At 40.2% G+C, this 24,764-nt stretch overlaps 1 protein-coding gene across 2 annotated transcripts in view; it reads left to right on the top strand.

Moving 5' to 3' along the window:
• The window catches only part of TMTC1 (transmembrane O-mannosyltransferase targeting cadherins 1), a 176,495-nt gene that overhangs the window by 86,330 nt on the left and 65,401 nt on the right, over positions 1-24,764 (top strand). For both annotated transcript variants that reach the window (XM_074939267.1, XM_074939276.1), the window contains 2 exons: positions 3,091-3,212; positions 23,731-23,898. In XM_074939267.1, the coding sequence (XP_074795368.1) occupies positions 3,091-3,212; positions 23,731-23,898 (290 nt within the window). The remainder of the gene's footprint in view (positions 1-3,090; positions 3,213-23,730; positions 23,899-24,764) is intronic.

Here is a 24,764-nt window from a genome sequence, read left to right as displayed (position 1 = left end):
CATTACTGCCTTTGGGATGTTATTCCACAACACGAGGGTAAAACAAGTGAGTAGAAGAATTTAAAGGAGTTTAAAAGAATTTTGACCCTAAGTTTTGCCTTGTAAAGCGAGAGTTCACATGGAGTCAAATAACATTGACTTTAATACTTTCAGACCTAAAGGCCTTCAGGAACCAGCCTCTCAATGAACTCTTCAGCCTGAGCTGACTTCCTTAAAAAGGGCACTGTTAGCTGTCAAGTAATGTTATTTATTTTAGAAGTAACTAGCAGCATGGTGTTTTCACAATATTGATGATAGTGTCACTGGGCTCTTTTGCACATGTGCTGTGCCCCTCTGTGATGGTAGATGCTTGTTCTGCCACTCTTTGTGAACCCCGCCAGAGGGATTGAATAACCAAGGCTCCCTGGCATCCGGATAGCGCTGCGATACTTTATACAGAGAAGTGAGGAGATCAGATCGCCCACTTCAGCCTAACTGATATATGTATCTTACCCTTTTCCATTCAACGTACGTTTAATTTATTTGTTTTCTACTTCCTGTGGTTTGAATGGAATTTGATTGTTCTTGTAATTCCATGTCCTTACAATACATCTCTTTGTTCATCAACTTAATGGACTGATCTCAGTCTCAGCTCTGTGAACAGTGTATCTAACTTTGCTGCTGTGGCTACAAAGCAAATTCATAATGTTTTATTGCGGGCCCTATGCAAAATTCTTGCAGGATGGTGGTGTCTGTTTAAGTGTATTAAAAAGAGGGTAAGATGAGTGTGCATTTTAGTTTTTAGAGAGTATTTTTACAGCTGAGGCCAGGGATATGAGTTGTATGCCGAAATTTGCCTTTGGCATCCTTTCTGAACCTGGGCAAGTCACTTCACCTCTCTGTGCCCTATCTGTTCAATGAGGATAACAAGATTTCCCTTCCCTATAATGAAGTTGTGAACCTTAGTTCAGTGGGTCTCAAACATTTTTCATAATTGAAAAATCTTGATGGAGAGGTTCTCATGGACCACCTTCGATCCTGTGGACAGCTGCACGGATCACTTCCCCTCCCATTTGTGATTGTACAACATCCTTGTGGCAACTGGTGCTGGTTGGCATTTTCAGACGAAGTTTTATTGTTGATAAATGGACTTTTTTCTAATGTGAAAAATTTTACAAAACAACTTGATCCTTTTTTTAAAAAAATGTAGTGATATCGTACTGCTTTCTCTTGCATCTGTGACAAGGAAAATTCTATAATTCAGACTCCTCATCTTCCTCTTGGTTACTTATTTAGACAGTGTTTTTTTCCCCCCTCCATTAAAAAGTGTCTTCCTCCTGCATTGCACAATTCATGCTAGTGCTGTGGTGGTTCTTTCTTCAGAGATTTCTCACGAGTTTTGCGAAGTGTGGTAACTGCAAATTTCATGAATCTAAATTTTTTGTAAAAGGTAGAGTCTCGGGTGACCAGATGTCCTGATTTTATAGGGGCAGTCCCGATTTTTGGGTCTTTTTTCTCACATAGGCACCTGTTACCCCCCACTTCCTGTCTCAGTTTTGACACTTGCTGTCTGGTCAGTCTAGTAGAGTCTGTGGGAAGAGTAATCAGTATTGAGCTTGATGTGGTGTTTACTTCTACTTGCTAATATTGTTGTATATGGGAGCTTAGGCACTTAACATAAGGAACCGTTGCAGTCAATTTGTTTGTAGCACTGCAAGTGTTATATACTCAATAAACATACTTACAGTGCATATGTGATGAAATCTAGCAATTATTGTTAAGCCATGGGTCAATGTCTGTTACATCAGTGCAGTGCCAAAGCAGATTGTACTGGTGTAAGTGAGAGCAGAATTTGGCCTTAGGTCTTTTGCTGGGCTGCATACTGCTACATAGGCCTTGTTTGATATTTCCATTTTTAGATCCCTTCATGTAAAGCTTTGTAAGGCAAATAGGCTCTCCAGCACTGAGAAATAGACCAAAATGATTAGAAAAGCTGAAAAGACTAAGTGAGTCAATTTGCATCTGCCTTTTAAATGTTACAAAGCTAGACCTCTCAGAATGAATTCCCCATCATTTAGGCATGGTACAACAACGACTGATTAAACTAGGGTATTATTGGCCAGCACAAGAAAGCACAAATGTCTAGACTGGGTGATTTAACTAACTAAATTCTGTTCTTTCATCTAAAGAAACCTAAATTCTCAGCTTTTAAATAGTGAGTTTGTTTACCTTAGTTTGATCTTTAGTGAGCAACAGCAGACATTACAAACTGATTCATCCAAATGGACTGGAGCTAGTAGAGAAATGGAATTAGCCTTCATCTCTAAAGGCTGTGGTCCCTCCAGATCAGGACTGAGGCCTTTGTAGTCTGGAAGTATTTGGAGCAGCTGTGCAAATCACAATAGTTTTGACAAAATCACATGTGACAATTTCATTTCTCCACTCATAGCAAGCAAACATTAAAAACAGCAGTATGGACCAAAGACATTAATATTAATGTACAGAATGCCTCAAATGTTGAACACTGTATTGGACATAAGTATCTTGTATGATAAAGTATAATTAAAATTTTAGATATTTTCTCCAAAGGGATAAAAAGACTATATTAATGTGCAGTTTTGGGTTAATTTTCTTCATACAGAACATTACAGATATAGCTGCCACTTCTTAATTGTAAAGACTTGAGACTGAACACAGACATGTGTGTCTATGTGTACACCCCCACTATTTTTCATATATAATACTTCAGTTGCACATTGCCTGTAAATTACCTCAGAAAGTTACAATCTTAAGTATCGATGTACAGTAAAACTGACCTCAGAAATGTTGCCAAGAGTAATACAGACTGTGTTGTATCTGATGTTTGTGTAATTCAAACAGTAAACATGTGTTATGGGTATGTCAACTGTACAATACACAAACAATATGTAAATGCAGAGGAACTGCAGTGTGGAATAATTCCTGTTTTCAATGCAGTACATTGATCAATCATTAATCTGATTAATTTATTTTATTAATAAGAATCTGAAAATGGAAGAGGGGCAACTTAATGTTGATTGGAAGTTGGATTTCTTTTTCATTCACATGCATTTCACTATTGTGTTGTTGCAGAAACTGGAACATAGAGAAGTTTTAGTTGGCTTGTTGTTCCTGGTTTTCCCATTTATCCCAGCCAGCAACCTCTTCTTCAGGGTGGGGTTTGTGGTGGCAGAGCGAGTCCTTTACATGCCAAGGTAATTATTGCAATTGAATTCCTTTATAATGAGACCCTCTCACCCATTTTGTAAAAGCAGGTAAGGTTTTTTTTTATTTTTTGCCTATTATTGTGATTCAGACATTATATTTTATTTATTTTTTGTCCAAGCACAATATACATTTGAATTTTTGAGCAGCAACACAGGAAATATGTAGCCTGTCAAGGCAGGCTACTTGGCAGAATCAAAGCTATTTCCATTCCACTGTTACAAATTTTTTTGAATGTGGTTGAAAGTATCTGTATAAAGGGAAGCAGCATGTTGTTTCTTGTACGTTGTCCTTTTGTGTTTGCATGAATTGTGCTGTTTCCCTAAGCAATATTGTCAACTTAAATTGTCCATGTTCTCTAATGTAAGCACAGTATTTATAGGGTTAACCATTATTATTACTATTTATATATTACTAATAGCCAAGGGGATTCATTGTGCTAGATTCAGTATAATCACAAAGGAAGACAAGGTCCATCTCCTAAAAAGTTTGGTAATTTAAGTCTCTGCTGCTGCAGGTGGACTGTTTCACCCACACAGTCCCATTGCCCATGCACTATCAATTGCAGGATCAAGGCCTATGAAAGAGTTTATAGTCTAGTGGGTGGGGGTAGGGGAAGACTCCCATACCTTCCTCAACTGTAACTCTAAATTTGAGTTCACCCTAGTTTCCACCTAGATACCATTTACAGTCTAGACTGACTAGCTGCTAGGGGGTTCTGGTGCTTCTTGCTGCTCTTGCAAGCAGCATAGTTTTGAATTACTCCTTGTATCTCCATCATATCCAGATCTAAGGCTGAAGCAGTAGGAAAGGCCAGCCATCCAAGATGCAACTGGTGATTGCCTGCTTGATCCAGCCATAAATAGAATTACATTTTCATAGCATTGTAGCCATATGTTTACATTCTAAAAGCTCAGTTTTACCATCAGGTGCATACTCAGTTTCCATTATCTTTCATGGTGATTGAACTTACAGAGCTGATGGCCCTAAGCTTCACCCCAGATTGCTTTACGCTGAAATAACTGCTTTATTTCCCCCTACTTTTTAAAATTGGATTGCTGAAAAAGCAAATAAAAACAGAAAACCCGGAAAAATATTTTCTGTAGTCCTGATCCTGCAAAGGCTCGTGTTTCTACTTAATTTTATGCCTATCAGTAGTCCCATGGACTTCAGTAGGCCTACTCTCTGGTCTTTGATAGACTGGGGCCAGAGTCTATAGTTTTACATAGCTGAGATGTATTCCTGCCTCCTATTATATCAGTTTGTTTTATGGGCCAAATCCTGTTTACCTTATTCACAGAAGTAACCCCCTTGAGTTCGATGAGACTGTTCACATGAGTAAGGTGAGTGAGATTTGGCCCTCTGAGTTATTCTGGGAATCATCACCACAACTCGTGATTCTTGTTACTGTCCATTATTTTAAATGGAGAAACACATCAAAGCTGTTAAAATAGATATTGAGAAACAAGCAGACCAGCTTGCTTCTAACACACTGCCGTGTTGTTCTCTCACTTTTCTGGCTGTGGAAAGAGCAAGGGCTTGAAGTTCTGCAGACGCCAGCATCTAGCTCTTCTCCAGATGAGATTATTGATATCACAACATGCCTTTTGAAGTTTGTGGTAATGAAGGAGGACAAATAGGCAATGCTCCAGGAGGACTTTGTGGAAGGAATATGAGCATATTTAATATGTGCATAGGAATGCTGCTTATATAATGTTTTTCATCCTTCTATGGGTTTTACAAACATACAACCTGTGAAGTAGGTAATTAAAGTGACTCCCTTTTTTAGGAGGAGATACTGAGGCAGAGGGGTTAAATGGTAAACACTAAGAGTGAGTATGTGTCAGAGTCCCTGGGTCCTGTTCTGTTTTCAGACCACTAGAGACCATTCATTTCCTCATTTACAACATTTTTTCACCCCAGGTGGCAGGCCACTGAACTGAAATTTAAAATGAAGAACTAACATGGCCGTTAATTGTCACCTCAAAGAAAGTGTGTGGACAGCTCTCGCTCTCTGTCACCAGATTCTTTGTAGGAGAAGGAAGGATGCTCAAAAAATTATATACACGAGGGTGTTGAGAACTAAATTTACTGCTTGCAAAGTTATTGAATACCAGTGAGCACTCTTTCTGTCTCTCTCTATAAACAGATTGGATGGGGGAGTGTTAGCCTTCCATGAGCATTCAAAACTATTGTGAAACCACAATGACATCTCTTTATTTACCCCCTCTCCCCCACCCCGAGGAACTTGGCACATAATATTGAGGATATAAGAGAAAGAGGGGCGGTGTTCTTTATTTGAAACATTCTTTAGCAACTGTTTCATTGCTTGCATTTTGCCAAATGCAATATACTTTTCTTGAGTTTTGTTCTATTTTTGCTCTAACATCAATTACTAAATTGAAATATTTCACCCCATTTGAAAGATTTTTTTGAGGCGAGAAAGCTGACTCAGTGTGTGGAAAACACATTGATGATTGTATCATTCTTGGTTATATTTAAAAGTGCTCTTCCACCCCCTTTTGAAATGAAAGCCTTTTATAAATATTTGCGTGCGTGTCACAGTTGTGCATATTGCAATCCATGGATCACATCCTGAACTCTTTACGCAGTTTTATTCAGTCCTTACACGGGCAAAATTTCAAGTGTAGTGAATAAAGACCTGAGGATTTAGGTAAAAGGTTTGTAAACCAAAAAGGAAATGTTTTAGGATTTTTACCCCCACATTAATTTAATTTGACTTAGAAAAACAGGGAATTGTACAACCTTTTGATCATGCACTAGTTGTAGAGCTTGACCCTGCCTTCCAGGGCTTTGTGTACATCTTCAAAAGCCTGAAAAAAATCAAAAAGATTTTTTAAATTTTTTGTTAAAAGTTTTCACAGGATAATAGTTTCCCAACCAGCTGTAAACATTAGTGTAGATTGGGGCAGGATAGAATTCATAGGACAGATTTTCAAAAAAGTTCCGTTCCCATTTAGGCACCAAAATAAGTGACCAGATTCTCAGAAGATTTAGGACACTGAATGCTGACCTCTTCTGGAAATCTGGCTCTAATTGCTAGTGCTGGTCACTTTGAAAATCTGGTCCACTTAGTGCAAAACATCACAATTGCATTTAAAATGAAAGGAACAGTTAATCTTATTGTTCCTAGTCATGAAGAATCTAACTGAACATAACCTGGATCTTTAGCGCTGACTCTGCAAGTGCTCCTCAGTGGAACAATTGGACACACAAAGTGTGACGGTGAACACCTCTGATGTGATGCTAAACACTCTGACCTCCCATTTACTGTAATGGGAGTTGTGGGTTCTCTGGACCTCTCAGGACTGGACCCTTACTGTAGGAGCAATTTCTCTGATTTGCTCAACTTTTTGCACAACTCCCATTTCAGTGGCTCCTGGCTGTGGGTTTTTGTTTGTTTGTTTGTTTATTTACAAACACATTTGTTTTCTAATTTGCTTCCAGATTTTTAGAAAACTGCCCTGCTAAAAATAGCCAACCACCTGAGCCTGCTAAGTGTGTGCACAGTTTCCAGATCAAGTGCCTGTGTGCTAAATATTACAAAGTTTAAACACCAGAAGCAATCACTTATTCTTCCTGGCTAATAGTTATGTCACTGACTATTTTTACCAGCCATGAGAACCTTCCCAGTTTAGCAGTCCATGGATTTTGAATCATGAATGACAAAAACAAAGATGAAATTAAATGAAAGTGTTGAAAGTTGCACATATTTATTGAAGAAAGTGTGATATGATCAACTAAGGATCAGTCAGGTCACCACTAGTTCCTGTGTATGTGCTTTGCTTTCAGACATATATTTGCAGAAATGTAAGTGATGAAAGTTCTGTTAGAAGTAAACTATATAGCCAGTCAGGAGGAATGCAGATGATAGGACAGGAAACTGACCTTTTACATCAAAAGGAGAAGTCCTGTGACCTGATGCATCAATTACAATAACAAGTGTCCTGCTTGCAGATTTTGATTACATCACTGATTCAGTACGTTCTCAGGCAGCGTTTGATAGTGGAGTCCTGTGCTTTGGGGTCCTAGGGAGCCCAAGATGAAAATAAAAGCTGCTCTCCAGTGGTTGAACCCCAGCAGCACAGTGGCAGAATTTCTGCCATCTGACTATGCATCCCTCTAAGCATCCCTTCGTCCATTGCAACTACCACCTTAGGCCCAGCTGAGAGTAAACTGTATCCCGTTATCCCTGCAGCGGTGAATCAATAGGCATCAGAGGTGTTCACCGTCACACTTTGTGTGTCCAATTGTTCCACTGAGGAGCACTTACAGAGTCAGGAGCTGTTAAAGAGGAGCACTCTCTGCCTTGCAGGTTGCATGGTTCTGCCAGAGTCTATGCATGCCTTTTAGCCATGTTTATTTACTGAATCAGAAGTACACCATGGTAAGTTGTAAGATCAATACTTGTAAATGTCTCTGCCACCTTACCAGAAAGTCAGTATCTAGACAAAATGGTCTAGGTTTCTCAAAAGGATCAATCTCTTTGTATCAGCCTCTTAAAAATTCATACAAGACCAAGTGCCCCGTGAAGCTTTTGTTTTTACATGCTGTACTTTAAACAACAATATAGCAAATTGCTGCCTATCCTTGCTAATGTGTCCACTTCACTTAATATAACCCAGGGATAGGCAGCCTATGGCATGTGTGCCAAAGGCGGCACGCCAGCTGATTTTCAGCAGTACTCACACTGCCCGGGTCCTGGCCACCGGACCGGGGGGCTCTGCATTTTAATTTAATTTTAAATGAAGCTTCTTAAACATCTTAAAAATCTTATTTACTTTACATGCAACAATAGTTCAGTTATATATTATAGACTTATAGAAAGAGACCTTCTAAAAATGTTAAAATGTATTACTGGCCCACAAAACCTTAAATTAGAATGAAGAAATGAAGACTCGGCACACCACTTCTGAAAGGTTGCCGACCCCTGGTATAATCCCATCCATTAACATTTGCAATATACTAATTAAACACTAGAAACTGATCCATATTATGGTAATGAAGTCTGTGCAATTTTGCAATTTTCATGAGATTGTGACCCTGAATGATTCTGAAGAGAACTTACCTTCCCCCGCAAAGCAATAATTTGAAGATAGGGTTTTATAATATGCCTGCCTTTGGCATTATTCTCTTCCTTGATTCATTTTTCACTGGATGTAATGTTATGCATTTTCACTCCCCCTGCTACACTTTTTCACTTTTTTAAAACCCATATGTCAGTCAAGCTTGAGGATCTGAATTCCCACTTGTCTCGCATTCCTTTAATATTAGATCAGATACTGAGTGTTGATATAACTTCTGCTAATAGAAGATCCTCCCCCACCCCACCCCAATTAGAGTCAAATCCTGGCCTCAATGAAATCAGTGGCAAAATTCCCATTAACTTCAGTGGGGCAAGAATTTCACCCAACTTATTCAACAAAGCAGTTAAGCATTTCAGTGCATGAAGTGAAGCAAATGCCTGGCTGCTTTGCTGAGTCAGAGGGCATGTCTTCACTATGGAGCTAAATCAGTGCTTCTGCAGTCGATGCGGTGGTCTGGTGAAGATGTGGAGAGCGCTCATCCGTTGATTTCTGTACTCCACCTCCCTGAGAAGCGTAAGGTAAGTCAGCAGGAAAGCATCTCCCGTCGACACAGGGCAGTGTAGACTGCGGTAAGTGGATATAGCTATGCTGACTTCAGCTATGTTGTTCATGTAACTGGAGTAGCATAGCTTAGATCAATTTACCGCAGTAGTGTAGGCCTGGCCAGAGTCTGTGTGTGTATTCCCAACTGTATCTGTTTAATTTACTTACTAAAAAAAACATTTTTAGTGCTCTTATGCTCCTGTTAGCTGTACAGAGCTGATAAAGTTAAGAGGGAGTGAGCGGGATTCTATTCCTTGTGAGTCATCAATCAGCATGATTACAAGGGCCATTCAGATATACCTCTCTATACCCTGTGAAGGCAGTGGCATTGCACAGGTGTCACTGACAGCAAGTAATCTGAAAATGGGCCAGATCCTCAGCTAGTCTCAATTGAAAAGGAGTACTAGTGGCACCTTAGAGACTAACCAATTTATTGGTTAGTCTCTAAGGTGCCACTAGTACTCCTTTTCTTTTTGCGAATACAGACCAACATGGCTGCTACTCTGAAACTAGTCTCAATTGGTGTATCTCCATTGACTTTAATGGAGCAATGCTAACCGCTCCAGGATTTCAGCGGAGGCTGTGATCTGGAGGAATAAGCACAGGGTTGGGATTTTGGTGGTCTTGAATTCTAATCCTGATTCTGCCAGTGACTCTGTATGTAGCCGTGGGCAAGTCACACCAGCTTTCTTTCTCATTTGCCCCATCTGTCAGATGTCGATAATATTTATCCATCTAGTTAATTAGTTCACGTCTGTACAGTGCTTTGGGTGAATAAGGTGCTATAAAATGATAACCGTTGTAAGTATTCAGCCTTTCAGATGTGTATCCAAACATGGACTTCTAACTTTTGTTGCTTTGCCCATTACTATTAAACACGCTGAAGAGAAATAAAAATAACACAAGCAAGAAATGATGAGATGCTAGTGCCAGATATTTTGGTGAAAGCCAATAAACATGTAGGAATAAGAGCCAAGTAATTCTGCAAAGATGAAAAAAATTAGCTCATGGTGCTTTTGGTCTAGACTAGTCTTAGCTGCTTTAACTGAATATGAAACATGCCTTTGAAAAATACATTGCACTTTGGCCACACACAAATGGTTTCAGGGAAAGGCTGAATTTACTATGATTACTACCACTTGCATGTTAGCTTTAATGGGAAAGCTAAAAAGCTTTGTTTTATTGTTATTGTGATAAATTAGGTTAAAGAAACAAATCTTAAAAAAACATTTCTTGTGATCAAAGATGAAATAAAATAATCTGGAGGTCCAAAATATGTATGGAAGTCTTAGCTGAGGTGGAAAAAAAATCAGAAATTAAAAAAAAAGTGTCATTTAATAGAAATAATCCACTCGGGCTTGTCTACACCTGTAGTGCTGCTGCAGCACTTCTGGTGAAGACACTCTTTGCCAGGGGTGGGCAAACTTTTTGGCCCAAGGGCCACACCGGGGAATAGAAATTGTATGGCGGGCCATGAATGCTCACAAAATTGGGGTTAGAGTGCAGCTGGGGATGAGGAGTTTGGGGTGTAGAAGGATGCTCTGAGCTGGGACCGAGGGGTTTGGAGGGCGGGAGGGGGATCAGGGCTGGGGCAGGGGTGTGGGAAGGGGTGCAGGTTCCAGGTGGGGATGTGGGCTCTGGGATGGGGCTGCGAATGAGAGGTTTGGGGTGCAAGAGGGTGCTCTGGGCTGGGATCGAGGGGTATGGAGAGCGGGAAAGGGGGATCAGGGCTGGGGCAGGGGGTCGGGGCATGGGGATGCAGGTTCCGAGCAGCACTTACTTCAAGCGGCTCCCAGAAGCAATGACATGTCCCCTCTCCAGCTCCTATGCAGAGGCGTGGCCAGGTGCTCTGCATGCTGCCCCATCCGCAGGCACCGCCCCTGCAGCTCCCATTGGAGCACGTAGGAGCCAGAGGGGACCATGCCGCGGCTTCCGGGAGCTGCATGGTCCGGCCCCCGGCCGGAGTGGGGCCGAGCCATGTGGTTTGGCTCACGGGCCAGCTTAAAATGGTTCATGGGCCGGATTTGGCCCATGGGCTGTAGTTTTCCCACCCCTGCTCTATGCCGATGCGAGAGAGCTCTCCAAGCGGTGTAATAAAACCATCTCTGCGAGAGGCGGTAGCTATATCAGCAGGAAAAGCTCTCTCACCAATATAGCGCTGTCCACACCAGCATGTATGTTGGTGTAACTTATTTCGCTTTGGGGGTGATTTCTTTACACCTCTAAGTGACATAGGCTGTAGTGTAGACATAACCTCAGTCAAATGGATTGTAATTGTAATTTTTATTTGTAAAGGAATATCATATGTAATATAGAATGATCTCCGTTTTGTTTCTTTTTAAACCTCCTTATAACATTTAATGTAAAATTATATCCTTACTATAGAATTCTACGAAGTGGTTATAAAAAAACCCCTATAGAAAATAATAATTACCTGCCAAATTATGTAATATTTTAGAGTAATTTCTATGAAATCTTGCTGATTTAATCCCTATTAAATTCTATAGGGTTTTTTCTTTACAATGCTAAATAATAAACACATAACTGTTTCCTTTCCAAAATAGCTGTAATAAAGGCATACAAAAGTCCATGTTATCTGGAAACACTTCAGATAGGAGTCTGCTCAAAATGAAGTCTTGGAATCAAAAAGTGTAATGAAGTGAATCTGTACAGTACATTATTTTTTTATGGTGACAGCAAGGGAGAGAAGGAAAATGGACCCAAATGTTAACCAATCATTCAATGATTAGCTGAATAATTTATTTAAAAGTTAACACATTTTCTGTCAAAGAAAATAGTTTTTGAGCTCATTAAATTTTATCTAGTTGTCTCTTATTGTGAATAGAGAACCAGATGCTTAGCTGATGTAAATTGGTTTAGCTCAAAAACCTGACCTAGTGCCCTTAATGTAGCCTGAAATAAGAAACCAGCTTTTCATTTGGAAATAAAGACCAATTATGTCATCAATCATCTGCTCAGAAGGTCCCTTTTCAAATTAGGTCTGTCCTGCTGGAGTTTGGGATTCTCTTTGTACTACTCCCTGCAGTTCTTACTCAGGGACTGCTCCTGTTGACTTGAAAGGCAAAACTCTTTGTGGAAACATACTGGCTTTGAAGTTTAATCAGTCGGGAAGGATTCTCATATCCAGGATGGGATTTCTGGTCAACATGAGAGAGAGTGACGCACGTACGCGTGCCAAGTGGTTAGGACAAGCTGGGATGTAGGAGACACAAGTTCAAGTCCCTGCTCTGCCTGATTCAGAGCAGGGACTTGAACCTGGCTGTTCTACGTCCCAGGTGAGTGCCCTAACTACCAAGCTATTGGCTCTTTTGGGGTGGGTCTCTTTCTCACACGTTGTTTGTGGAAAAAATTCAAGAAGTCAAGTTTTGGTCTGATGTGAAATGAAAACAAGTTTTAAAACCTCAATATTTTTCACAAAATCGAACTCAAGCTTTTCCAGCCGGCCCTTCTGCTCAGGACAATTCAGCAACCCAGGCCTGGTCTACACTAAACATTTAGATCGATATAACTACATTGCTCAAGGGTGTTGAAATTTCAGACCCCAGAGTGCCCTAGCTGTGCCATACTAACCCCAATGTAGACGCAGCTAAGTTGATGGAAGAATGCTTCTGTCAACCTAGCGACCACTGCTCAGGGAGGTGGAGTTCCTACAGTGGTGGAAAAACCCTTCCCATCACCTTAAGATGTGTCTACGCTATGGAGTTACAATTGCATAGCTACAGTGCCACAGCATGCTGCTGTAGCCCCTGCAGTACAGACATGCTCCCAGTCAGGTGTTTTCAAAAACCTCTCTAGCAGAGTGAATCCATTCTTAGGGCTCGTCTACACTTAAAATGCGACAGCTGCATCGCTGTAGCGCTACACTGTAGACACTACCTATGCTGATGAGCGGGGTTCTCCTGTTGGCATAGGTAATCCACCTCCCCGAGAGGCGGTAGCTAGGTTGACGGAAGAATTCCTCCATTCACCTAGTCGTGTCTGCACTGGGGGTTAGATCAGTATAGCTGTGCCTTCTAGGGTTGTGGATTTTTAGCTATACCGATGTAAAATCCTAGTAAAAAGAACAGGAGTACTTGTGGCACCTTAGAGACTAACAAATTTATTAGAGCATAAGCTTTCGTGGGCTGCAGCCCACTTCATCGGATGCATAGAATGGAACACATAGTAAGAAGATATATATAGATATAGATTCTATTTCCCCATGTTAAGTATCCTCACACCTTCTTGTCAACTGTCTAAATGGGCCATCGTGATTATCACTACAAAAGTTTTTTTCTCCTGCTGATAATAGCTCATCTTAATTAACTAGCCTCTTACTCCACCTTTTCATGTTCTCTGTATGTATGTATATATATATCTTCTTACTATATGTTCCATTCTATGCATCCGATGAAGTGAGCTGTAGCCCACAAAAGCTTATGCTCAGATAAATTTGTTAGTCTCTAAGGTGCCACAAGTACTCCTGTTCTTTTTGCGGATACAGACTAACACAGCTGTTACTCTGAAACCTACAATCCTAGTGTAGACCATGCCTTGATGTGCTTCTGTTTACCAGTTCTTCCACCTTCTGTGTCTGAAGTAGTGCTTACTGAAGGAGGAGTAGTTCAAAAGACATGCCAAGCCCTCTTTCTACAATCAGTTGCTTTCCATTAGAAAAGTGATAGTACAGCCATTTATGTTAATAGGGATGAAGTGACTTTAAAGGTCCCTTCCCACACACACACAGCAGCTGTGCCTGTGAGCAGTGTGTTTTAAATCATTTTGGTTCTTCGTGTCAGTGTGTGTTACATAGAGTGTCAGTTCAGGCTCTAGAACTAGGAGAGGAGTTTGTCTATGTTGTATTTGAAATAGCAAAGAGGTTTTTTCAAGGGCGGGGTTGGTGGCTCAGTGTAGAATTGCTGTCCATGCTTAAGTCTGTTAGGCCCTGGTCCAGCAAAGCACTTTAAGTCTTTGACTGGTCTCCTTGATTTAAGTGGCACCACTCAACAGGTACATCTACATTGCAAAGACAAACCTGCAGCACCGAGTCTCAGAGCCTGGGTCAATTGACTCAGGTTCTGAGGTTGCAGTCTAAAATGAGCAGTGCTCCATGATCCTCCTTCTTCGCTGGATTTGAGAGCCTAGGCTCCAGCCAGAGCAGGAACATCTGCACTGCTGTTTTTTAGCCCTGCAGCCTGGGTTCTGTGATTTTTGTGTCACCGTTTTTTCTTTGCGGTGTAAGCATCCTAAAGGCTTTAGGTTAAGCACACACTAAAGTGCTTTATTGGGTTTTGGGCCTTATTCTGTAGCCTGGGCAGGCCATGTGAGTGCTTGAGGTTTGGGGGATTTTTTGGAGGACTGATGTGTCCATCCTGTGTATTTAAAATAAAATATAATGTATATGTACAGCACCTGGATGCATGTTACAGGTGCTTAATAAAAATCCAATAAAACTGCAATAATCTCAAACAATGAGGAAATCTGAAAACATATGTTGCCTAGCAACGAATATGTGCAGCTGAGACTTGGAAACTTGTAATAAGTTTTTAAAAGCAGAAAATTGCACATGTTCATGTTATCAGTCAGTACTGACCTCAGACTCCATCCTCTCACAATGCTATTCTCAGTACTCTCTGAAGGGTAGCAAAATAAAAATGTGTAGTTAATTGGTGTGATGCACAAAGTGGTTAAACTTAATTTGGAGTAGCTTCAAAGCAAGGTTTAATAGAACAAAATGGAGTCATCTAAAGTAAGTGCTGAAAATCAACAAGGTTAGTAGCCATAGAGAAATCCTCCTGGGTGAATTGTCAAAGTTAACTGCAGTTTCTGTTCTCCATATGTTTTTAAAATAATCCTTTTGTTCTGCTTATAGACACTATACTGATCCAGTAGCCCTCACATGTCCTGACATACTGTTTTTAGATGGATCTTTTCCTAATTGATATGTAGGGGTCAAAATTCTTATCTCAGTTCCACTGGTTTACATCTGGAGTAACTCCATTGAAAATCAGTGGATTTTCTCCAGATTTACACTTATATAATCTGGATTAGAATCCACTGGAAAAGAAACACAAAGATTTTAAGATCCTGAAAATTCTTTTAATTTTTTTTTTTTTTTTTGGCGGGCGAGCGGTCATCTTTCACAGATAGTTTCTTCCACTAAGTTTTACAACCCAGCCTCCACTGGTTAAACATATCAGTACTTCTCCTAGATGGTCCAGAAAGGTCACTGCAAAGCAACACAAGTTGTCTGCTCACTGCTAGAGGCTGGGACTTGCTTACCCCTGCCCCAAATTTTTTATTTTGTGGCCCAAATAGTTCTAATATTAATGGAACCACCTTTGACCAGTGTGCCAAGGCTAATAGAAGTATATTAAAACTTATTATTTATTAAATACCTAGCTCTTTAGATCAGTAGACCTCAACGTGCTTTACAAAGGAGGTAACTCTTACAGGGTACTCGCAAATGTGCAGCTTGCTATAACAGAATGTAATGACAATCTACCGTTGGGGTGCGGCAATAGCTACCCTGTCTCAAAGGAAGCAACGTAATCAAGAAACAAGTGCAACAAAACCACTCCTAATGTTTGATGTAAACTGGTGCAGGGTGATGCCAGAGATAGAGGGAAAATGTTTAAAGCTCTGGCTTCTGAAATTAGACACAGTGGTTAAAGAAAAGACTGTGAGTTATTAGATATAATTACTGAACACTGAATGAGTAGGCTGCAACTCTTACATATCTGCACTCTGGCTCTTATTTAAACCCTGCAATTTGTCTTTTACACCCTGGGAAATGTGGCATTCCTGTCATCTCATTCCTCTCTTGTTTGTGCCTCGCTGCAGTGCACATGCTCACAAGGGAAGTGCTGTTAACAAATTGCAGAAATTATAGAAGAAAATCATTCATCCCACAACCCTCTGAGTGAATTCTGCCAAAATGCACATGTGAATGGTGCACAACGGTTGCCTCCTAAGTGTAGCCCTGACTTCGTTATAACTGAGGACATTCCTAAGATACCACTTTTGTACAGCAAGAGACCACAATGCCAGGAGTCAGGAAACTGTCAACATGTTGATGCATGTGCCAAATAGGAAGCTCCTATGTATACCCCCCTGCAGGGGTTGAGGAATTTGTGTAGCTGCTGGTTCTCCCATAATGAGTGTTCTCATCCTGAACCTGTGGAAAAGCTATTAAACATTAAATTGTGTTCCTACTTAGAGAGCTGCTTCAGATCTGAGTCTGTGTGCAGGATTGTGGTGGGGCTTTCACAGTTGGAAATGGTCACTGTTTCATTACTGCAGTTGGCTGTATCTTACCCCAAAGAGAAAGCAAAATCTGTTTTGGTTTGGTTTTTAAATAATCTGATTGGAAACTAGGGCTGGGTGGGAGAAGGGATATTAACTTCAAAATAAAAACAGCTGGTGGTTTTCTCTTAAATAACTGTTTTGGAAAACCACTGTTCAATCCAAATGATTATGGTCAGCACAAAGATCCATTAAGATAAAGACAAAACCTGGCAAAAAAACGTTAGAATGGTGGCGGGGTGGATCCTATCTGTGTGTGTGCATGGCAAGAGAGCAAGAGAGAGATTTTTTTTTCTTCAGAAGTAGAAATACTGCCAAAAATTTTTTTGCTGGAAAATGGCTTTTTGATGAAACAGAGTTTTTTTTGCAAAAAGTCCATTTTCCCCTCAAAATATTTTGTGAGGGAGGGGGGAAAAAATTCCCAACCCGCTTTAATGTTAAGGGCAAAATTATCCCCTCTGCCAGAGTTGGTAGCCAAGTTAGTATATGTGAGGGGGAAAGAGCACAGGGAACCACTAACTTACCCTCTCACTGTCCCCTCACCACCCATCCCCATGCCAGAATTAGGGCAGAACTCCTCCATAGTGCTTAAGGCACAGCTGCAAGTTATAGCCATATATGCTGACTTGCACATAGGGGCAAAATTTTCCAACTTGAAAGTATAAAGTCAGTTGCCTGAATTAGTAGCCTGATGTTTTCTCAGCTCCAGTTGAAGATAATGTGAGCTGGGAATGCTCAGCATCTCTTTTAAGCAGTATCAGGAGCCTAATTTTGGATTTAAGGGCAAAATTTTCAGAAGCACTTAAGTGAAACAGGAGCCGAAGTCTCATTGATTTTCTGTGTGCACCTAAGTTTGAAGTATTTTTCCAGAGCTTGGGTCTGTGTGGGTGTAGGAGCATACCTGCTCATGGTGGTGCAACCCTCATAATAAATTACAGAGCCCCTTGATAAATTATATTCATCAGGAACCTTAAGCTGCTTCACCTGTACTCTGCTTAGCAATTCATCTCTGCCTGGACAGTTTCTAACATTCCAAAACTCTGAGCACGGTCAAACTCCAATACATTTAAAAAAAAATCTGAAAAATGTTTCTTTCTGTCCTCACTAACTGTGAAATTCCCACTCTACCCTCCCCAGGTTCCACTGTCCTGAAGTACAGGACAGGGAATATTCAATCAAGGACTAGTAACAGGTTTAAGGTTTGATATCTCGTGATGAGCAATCAGTGCTCATTTCCATTACAGCATGCTGTTATTGTAGCCATGTTGGTCCCAGGCTATTACAGAGGCAAGGTGGGTGAGGTAATATATTTTAGGTGGCCTGAAGAAGAGCTCTCTATAAGCTGTTAGCGAAAGACACATTTCAAGAAGTTGGTCCAACAGAAGTTATTACCTCACTCACCTTGTTTCTATATTTCCATTACAGTTACCCGGTTGGGAATTCATTGTGCTAGCGCTGTACAAACATATGAAAACAAACCCCAGCACCAGGAGCTTTCAGTTTAATTTAAGATAAAACATAACTGGTGGAACAAACAAGTGTTTGTGAGAAATGTGGTGGCAGGGGAGGAGAATGGTTAACAGTAGTATAAGCATTGCTTTTGATAGGATAGCTGTGTGCACAGTTTGTAGAAGTTTGTTTGTTTTTAATGGATACAAATAACCAGATTACTAATAGTAGTCTCAACCACCCACCTGCTTCCCTATTAACTTCTGGCAGGGTGCTGTAGGCATCACGGTGGAAATTAATCTTAAGGAGGGATGTGCAAAAGGCTAAAGGTAGTGGGGTTAAGGATTAGTGGGAAGGAATGTTCCACAAATAAAGGGTGGCATGGGAGAAAACATATAAGTGCTTATGGCAACAGTGGATTTGTTAGTGTTCAAAGGTATTTCATACTGCTTGCTCTGTAAAAGAACCTGGAGTTAGAAACTTTAAATCCAAACCCCTGAAATAAGCAATACTGGGTATGAAGTAACCACTAAGAAAAGCTGTGTGATGAGATGTGACTGTAGCAGACCGCTCCAATGAAAAGTCTGTGACAAGATAATGGGAGCTCATCTTTCTCCAGCCATTTTTGTTGTTGTTTGGTGAACAGAGATAGAACATTGTTGTCTGTAGTTTTATGTCAAGCTCTTATAATTTTTTTAAATATAAAAGCCTCAAATGCTCTGTTTCAAATTGTTTTTTGTTTGTTTTGGATGCACTTCCTAATACAGATACATTCATTACAGTGTAATTACAGAACAGTCCTAGTTTGTTACAGTTGCCACTAATTCATTTAACTGGAAGCTATATTTAAAGCCTACATTACTTAGTATTTCCCCTTTTAGTCTCATACTTAATACATGTATTATTTTGTAGAACTCTGGTACACAGCCACATTGCTGTTATAGTGTAATTACTATGAAGTTATACTTTGTGATGTATGTATTTGTTACAAAAAGCTACAGTCAGAAGTTAAATTATATGGGTGCACTTGATTTATAGTGTAGCTTTGAATTACCTTCCCACTGCATTCTCATGGAGGTACAAGGAATTTTTGGGTAGATAATTCAAAGTCCTGATGCAAGTTCAATGTATGTCTCTGGAACTCTCTATGTAGTGATTAGGGCACCTGGCTGGGACTCAGGAGACTTGGTTTCTAGTCCCAGTTCTGCCACTGGCCTGCTAGATGACCTTGGGCAAGTCACTTCCTTTCCCAGTGCCTCAGTCTCCCCATCTGTAAAATGAAAATAATGATGCTGACCTCGCTTGTAATGCACTTTGAGATCTGTGAATGAAAAGCACTACGTAAGAACTACTAGGAGGTGTTATAATGTAACTATAGTTCCCACCTTATCGTTCCCACTTTATAGTTCCCACCGTATTTTGAAATGAACCCTTATTTCTGTGTAATACCACATATATCCATGTAACTACCACAAAGCTTAATCAAAAGTATATAAAAAAGCCTCTTCCCAGCAGCTGTATAAACTGTCATACAGCTGTATCTGTATTCAGCACAAGCATACTGAAGACTGCTGGTGAGAACAAGAGTATATCAGCAATTCCCAGTAGCTGGGAACTGGGTCCGTCCTGCTTCTCCCCTCCTGTAATATGAGCTAATGAAACTGTCTGAATATTTCCCAGATGTTTCCACTTGTTCTCTGGGCACGTGCAGTAGGCTGTTTGGAGAAGGTGTGTGCCTAAAACTGCAAAGGTGAAAGGATCTTCCTTTTGATACTTTGTGATAAAGAAATTCCACTAAATAATGTTCACATTAAATAGGTAATTCCCTGGGCAGGATTAAACTGCTGAAAGACAATATATCAATCAGAGTGGAAACCGTCTGCAGGTTTTTTGAGGAGTTTCTTTTTGGCCTGATTATTGAGATTAACTTTTCAGAGACTTGAAAATGCAGTTCAGTCACCATATGGACTGGATGTTTTAGCTCAATAGAAGCACCAGATATTCAATTTGTATCTGCAAATGTCTTTTTGCAATTAATGCAAACAGAAATAGTGTCAATTCAATAAACATAGTGCAAAAAGTTTATGGAAAATGCAGCTAAGAAAAGTAACAGTAATGTATTGCAACAAATTAGAAGCATAAAATAAGCATTCAAATCCACCTCTGAAAAGGGTAGGTATTACAAAAATATCGTATCCAGGGTATACTTGAATGCTGATATTGCAGCTGGTATTTTTTGTTGTTGTTATTTGTTTTGCAGTGGTTGCACAGAGCTATTGCAGTGCTTATATTTTGTGCTTTTGGGAGGTGCTTCCCCCACCCCGTTTCTGAAAAAAGTAGCAGTGTGAATTTCAATGCTAAATATTCTGTTTCCTAAGTTCTTTTCCAGGGTTTTTCACTTTTTAAGGAAATGTTTGACATTTAGAAAGCTATTTTAGATGACTTCTGTGTAGTTTTATTTCAGAAGTGAATTTTTGAAAAAAAGATGGTTGTAGTTGCTAACAATCTGACCCTGAAGATTTTATGACTCTCAATGCTACAGGTTAAATTGTATCTGGAGATCTGGCTACAGTGCATTTGTCCATCCTGAGACACAGGTAAAGCATCTTTCCAGTTTGTTATATAGAAAGGACCTTAACCATGTTTACAAACCATGCTAAAGTCTCCATTCAGGAATGTGGGAAGTTCATATCTGTGCAATAAGGCTTGAATTCTGCAGACAGTGTACACACGCTTAATTTTAAGTATAGAAGTAATCCCACTGAAGCCAAACTTCAGTTTAAGCATGTATCTAGGTGTTGGTAGCACTAAGGTAAATTGGAACAATCACGTTATTGCATCCCCTGCCACAGTTATGCGTGTAGTATAGACAAGCCCACAGTCATGTTAATGGGTCTACTCACATGAGTAAGCGTTAGTCATATGATATGGGCACATCTATACTAAAAGCCCTACCAGCGTAAGTTGGCATAGTGAGGAGTGTCTGTTTCCAGATGGTTTTTCGATTGTACCCATAGCCCACAGCACTGTTTCGTAACAATGATCCAGGGATACATTGGCAGGGGGAAGCAGGAGAGAGGAAAACACTTGTATCTTCTGAGTGCTGATGAGGCAAACTTGCTTCACCCACTGGAGATGCCAGAAAACCCAGAGAAGAGCAGAGAGGGCCATACATGTCCTGTAAAAAGCAGAATTCAGATAGCACAGCCTCCTGGGCATTGAAGCGTCACTAAAAGGGAACTAAGTCAAAGAGCAGAGCTCTTACATGTATCTAAATCCCATAGAAAGGGAACCAAGTCCACAGAGCTCAGCAGATCACACATAGTCATATTTAGGACATCTGCACAGTGTATGGTGCCTGGCATCTCAAGAGGGCAGAGCTTGAGAAATCTGAAATTAAACACATTAGGAACTCCTCAGAAACCTGCATGTTCCATTCTGATTTATATATTGATGTTTCCCATACTATTTCTCCCACTGGGATGACAAGGGGAGAATTTTTTTTACATGATTTCCCTCACCACAAAGCAGTTTAAAAGGGACGATCCTTTCCTCTTAGGCATTTTAGGCACAATCCATGTGGGTATGTGAACTTGCTCTCTGTGCTGGCTGGAAAACAAGGGGAGAGTTCTCAGAGCTGTAGATTTCCTATGTTTCCAGGTAAACATACTTAATTGTGATGGGTGAGAATGAGGATGTGGAAGTTACTGGGAACAGCTTTACTTTCCTTTATGGATAGACTACACAGCGCTGCGACGTTCAGCACTGCAACACCCCCCTGAGTGCAGCAAGTTTCAGCGCTGTAAAGCACAAGTGTAGGCAGTGCACCGGCACTGGGAGCTGTGCTCCTCATGGAGGTGGTTTCTTTAGAGTGCAGGGAGAGCTCTCTCCCAGCGCTCTGCTGCAACCACACAAGCTACGTTGAAGCCCTGCCATGGCAGCACTTTAACGTTTCCAGTGTAGACTAGCCCTAACTTTAGTTCCAGAATGCTCTACTTTGTTTTCTCTTCTGAGAAGCTACATGGACTTGGACAGAGTATAGGTCTTCATTATTAAATTATTTCTTTTCATGTGTCATTAGATGTGCAGGTCCGTGAATGTATGTAGGAAATGGAATGTTTTCCTGAAAATTCCATGTAATTACCAGAATGTTAAGAAAGCAATTAAAGATGCTCCATTCCCAGCTCAGACATATATAGCATAATAGAGTCTAATTGCATACTTAAGTACTTGAATCAGTTTGGTAGTACACAGGAATAAGGGTTCACTTGAAAACATGGGAGCTGTTTGACCATTGTGTATACAAACCCATGTAAGCACACAGGAAAGTGAATCTGAAAATTCCATGCGATAGCAGAGGTCAGGCAATTCAAATATATTATAGTATAAACTATGTAATTAAACTTCAGAGTCTTGGATTTTATAGTAAATATGTGTATCAAAAAGTATATCCTCGTAGTTGTTACATTGGTGTTACCATGGCGTTTGTGTACCAGGATTCTTTAAAAAATATTAGTGGTAATTACATGTAACAAATAAGAACTGTACTGTAAATACAGAGTAACCACACTGTAGTTAATATATATGCATGATGAAGAGTATCTCACATCTCTACTTTTGCCATTAGCACTTCTTTTTTAGCAATTCTAAACATTATGGGCCCAGTTATTATCATTATTTGTGCTATGGTAGCATGAAGAGGCTGCAGTCAAGACTGGGGCACTATTGTACTAGGTGCAATACAAACACATAGTAAGAGACAGTCTTTTCCTCCAGATTCTACCACCTTCAGGTTGAATAGCACCTTACTTAGGGCTTGTCTACACTGGCAATTAACAGCGCTGCAGCTTCCTCACTTGGGTGTGAAAAAACACCCCGAGTGAAGCAAGTTTCAGCGCTGTAAAGCACCAGTGTAGACAGTGCACCAGCGCTGGGAGCCGCGCCCCTCGTGGAGGTGGGTTTTTTTAGAGCGCTGGGAGAGGTCTCTCCTAGTGCTGCGCCGCGATCACACAAGGCATGTTAAAGTTCTGCCAGGGCAGAGCTTTAGCATTGTCGGTGTAGACTAGCCCTTAGTTAGTCTGATTCTTACAGAGTAAGATACTATTTAAGGCCTTGTCTACACTACGGGGATAAGTCGACCTAAATTACGCTACTCCAGCTACGTGAATAACATAGCTGGAGTCGACATAGCTTAGGTAGATTTACTGCAGTGTCTACACCACGCTTCTTTGATGGGAGATGCTGTCCCATTGATTTACCTTACTCTTCTAATTCCGGTGGAATACTGGAGTCGACTGGAGAGCGCTCTGCGGTCAATTTAGTGGGTCTTCACTAGACCTGCTAAATCGACCTCCGCTGCGTCAATCGCAGCAGCCTCGATCCCGGGTAAGTGTAGCGTGGAGGTTAGTGAGAGTGAAGGTGGCAGAATGGGCTTTATATATGTCATTGTTCTCAATGTCAACCATAGTCTGGTATCATTAATGTTACAGCACTCTTACGGTATCACTCACATTATACGTCTGTAATTTATGTAAGCTTCTAAAATAATAATTACATTTAAATTCCTACATGTAAGAGAATAATCTGTGCACAGGACCTAAAAACCGTGAACTCCTGACTCCTGCAGTGGCCTTGGATAAATTACTCAAACTCTCTTTTGTTCAATTTCCCCATCTGTAAAATGGGCATGAGAAAAGCTACCTGGCAGAGGTGTTTTGAGAATTCATTAGTTTGTGAAGCACTTTTCAGTTGTAATCTTCTGTATTCTTGCTAAGGATTGTGTTATGCTTTCTTAGATTTTTGGTTAAGAAAAATAACCTGTCTTTCACATATAGTGCCATGTACACATAAGTACTGTTGTGCTATGTGGTACTATGTTTACTACTGTATTTATAAGTTGATGGGTGTATAATTTAGAGCTTGTCAATTCATAGAAGTTGTAAATTGATTTTGGGGGGGGGGGGGAAGAGTTTGAATTTGTTTCCCTGAAAAATGAAGTTAGCTTAAAAACTATTATTGGGCAAGAGATAAAAATGCTGAGATCTTGTACATGAAGTATAATACTGGAAATAGCAACTTCCCCCCCTCCTGTTTGTTTTTCCAGTATGGGGTACTGTATCCTTTTTGTCCATGGTTTGAAAAAGCTCCGTGCCTGGTTAAATAGATGGGGAACTACTGCCCTGACGCTCTCTGCTTTGCTGCTGCTGCTGCTGTTCTCTTGGAAAACTGTGAAACAGAATGAAATCTGGTTGTCAAGAGAATCCCTCTTCAGGTATGATCAGCCACAGGAAAACATTTGCTATCTCTCTATCTTTAAATTTATTTGTAAAGAATCAAGAAATACATGGCATGTTATTGTTGCATGGAACAAATCATTTTTATTAAGTTAAAGGAATAATTCTACTATTATTGTATTATTATGTTGTGGCTTGCCATTTTTATATAGTGCCAAAAAGTGCAAGTTTTTTAATAGAGAGAAGGAAGACAGGGTTCCTGCCCTGAGGATCTAGTAGTTCAGATTATACATTTTAAATATAATAATATGTGCTCTAAAAGAGAGGGGTGGGTAGAGGAATTTTACATAAAACTAACATAAAGAGCAATATTTTAAAATGAAATTATTACCAACAAAAAAAGTCAAAGCAGTTTTTGTGGGCAGATTTGAACATTCCCCTGCAGCACCATGCCCCAAACTGGATTATGCTAAAGCAGGGGTCTCAACCAGGTCTGGGAGGTGTGTGTCCTGAAACTTTTTTCAGTTATGAGGTTGCAGTCCAGAAGATATTGAGAAACACTGTGCTATGGTGTGAGAACCAGAAGGTGAAACTGCCTGGAAATAAAAGTGACATGAACTCTTCAAGCTGAGTGAAATGCAAAATGTAATCAAAAGGAATACTGAGAAGGAAATGTGACCTTTAACATTCTTTCTGGTTAAGTAGGCTACATTTTTATTAGTAACACAGAGAAAGAAATATGTCCTTGTGGGATTGTTTTGTTTTTGTTTCTCAAATAAAGTAAATGGAACACTGCTTAGGAGACTGAAAGGTTTTATAAAGGATAAAAGGAAGAAAATGACTTACCGGTAATAATTTTCTCACCTAATATCTAAAACCATTGTGCAAACACTGATATCAACAC

This window comes from Natator depressus, chromosome 1 (assembly GCF_965152275.1).
Source record: "Natator depressus isolate rNatDep1 chromosome 1, rNatDep2.hap1, whole genome shotgun sequence".
Taxonomy (NCBI): domain Eukaryota; kingdom Metazoa; phylum Chordata; order Testudines; family Cheloniidae; genus Natator; species Natator depressus.
This window is presented reverse-complemented; position numbering and strand designations above follow the sequence as displayed.